General features: G+C 15.2%; 1 protein-coding gene across 1 annotated transcript in view; it reads left to right on the top strand.

The window, feature by feature from the left end:
- The first annotated feature begins 761 nt into the window (after nt 1–761).
- The window catches only part of LOC102674322 (short transient receptor potential channel 4-like), an 18,720-nt gene continuing 17,881 nt past the window's right edge, over nt 762–1,600 (top strand). Inside the window, exons 1-2 of the mRNA XM_031514484.1 lie at nt 762–800; nt 1,190–1,327. Of these exons, the coding sequence (XP_031370344.1) occupies nt 762–800; nt 1,190–1,327 (177 nt within the window). The remainder of the gene's footprint in view (nt 801–1,189; nt 1,328–1,600) is intronic.

The following is a 1,600-nucleotide window of genomic DNA, read 5'->3' as shown; positions in this document are numbered from 1 at the left end:
TATTATATATAATAATAAAATAATAGTAATAAAAAAGTAATAAAAAAAATAATATTATTTTTGTATACATTAAAATAAATTTCAAATATATAAAATATATGATGCTTTTCTTTTTATTACAATTTTTTGAATGTTTAAGAAATTTTTATACATAAACTATATAAAATATAAAATATAATTAATTTTAGTTTAATATTTATATTAAATAATACTAAAAAGTTAATTTTTATTTTAAATTAGGTTTACATTATTATAAATTAATTAATTTTTTTTTAATTTTTAAATAATAAATATTAACATTTAAATTTTTTGTGTATCAAATAATAACATTAAAATCAACAAAGAGAAAATAATAATTCATTTATTATATAATTATAAATATTATTTAAATAAATTAATCTGATAATTATTTTATAATTTTATAAAATTAGTTATATTATAATATATATTATTCTAATATATTATTTTAATATATAAATTTTAAAAATATATTTCTTAATTTTTATAAAATAAAAATATGTATTGTAAGCTATTAAATTTTTTATTAAATTCATAATATATAAAAAATTGAAGTATAATAATTAAAAAATAATTTTAAAAAAGAAAAAATATAATGAAGTTCACTTACATCGTTGTTGTTTTGTTTATCCGAGTTCTGTACATGAAATTTACACGTCAAGCTAAGTCTCATCGACTTGTTTTAAGTAAATCGTAGCGAACATCCTTTTCTCTGACGTAATTAAAGTGGACACGTGTTCAGAATGACGGAAGAATATGAAGATCCCTTCTCCGTTCCAAGGGTGAGTAATTTTGCATATTAATTCTTAGAGGTTATAAGAATTATTTGCTCTTTAATATACAATTATGCAAAAAAATTTCTTATAAATCATTTTCTATAAAATTCAAAAATTTTGTTTCTAATTTTTATTCAATAACACGAAGTTTTATTAACTTTATTTTAATTTTTTAATTTTATTTATTAAAGAAGATATAATTATAATACAAAATAGATATAAGAGATAGAAAATATAATTAAATACAAAATATACATTATATATTAAACAAAACGATATCAAGTTTTATTAATTTTATTTTAATTATTTTATTTACTGAAAAATTCACATGTTATTAATATATTTGATATTATTTTAGAAATCTTGTATTGTTAAAATATTTGATATTATTTTAGGAATCTGCAGTGATAATTCCACATTTACAACAACTGGAAAAAGATTTCTTTGAACTAGTTGGTTATGGAAATGTTGCAGATGTAAAAGATTTTCTTGAGGCTCATCCCGATTTCAATATTAATGTAATGGATTTTCAGGTAAGATTTATGTATGTAAATGTTATATAATAGTAAATCAAATATAATTCAATAATGAAATTATTACTAATCTATCATACATATCTATCAAATATAGTTATTTCTAAAAATAATCAGATATTATTTTAATTTTTATATTTTTATATTTAGAATAAACATATCTAAAATAACAAAAATATTTTATATATTATATATTAATATATTTTATATATTAATATATAATATATATATATCAATAAAAAGAATATTCACTTAAATTTAATTTATTTAAAC

Source organism: Apis dorsata, unplaced genomic scaffold, assembly GCF_000469605.1.
Source record: "Apis dorsata unplaced genomic scaffold, Apis dorsata 1.3 scaffold_1024, whole genome shotgun sequence".
Taxonomy (NCBI): Eukaryota; Metazoa; Arthropoda; class Insecta; order Hymenoptera; family Apidae; genus Apis; species Apis dorsata.
The sequence above is the reverse complement of the archived record's forward strand: the minus strand, read 5'-3'. Positions and strand labels throughout refer to the sequence as shown.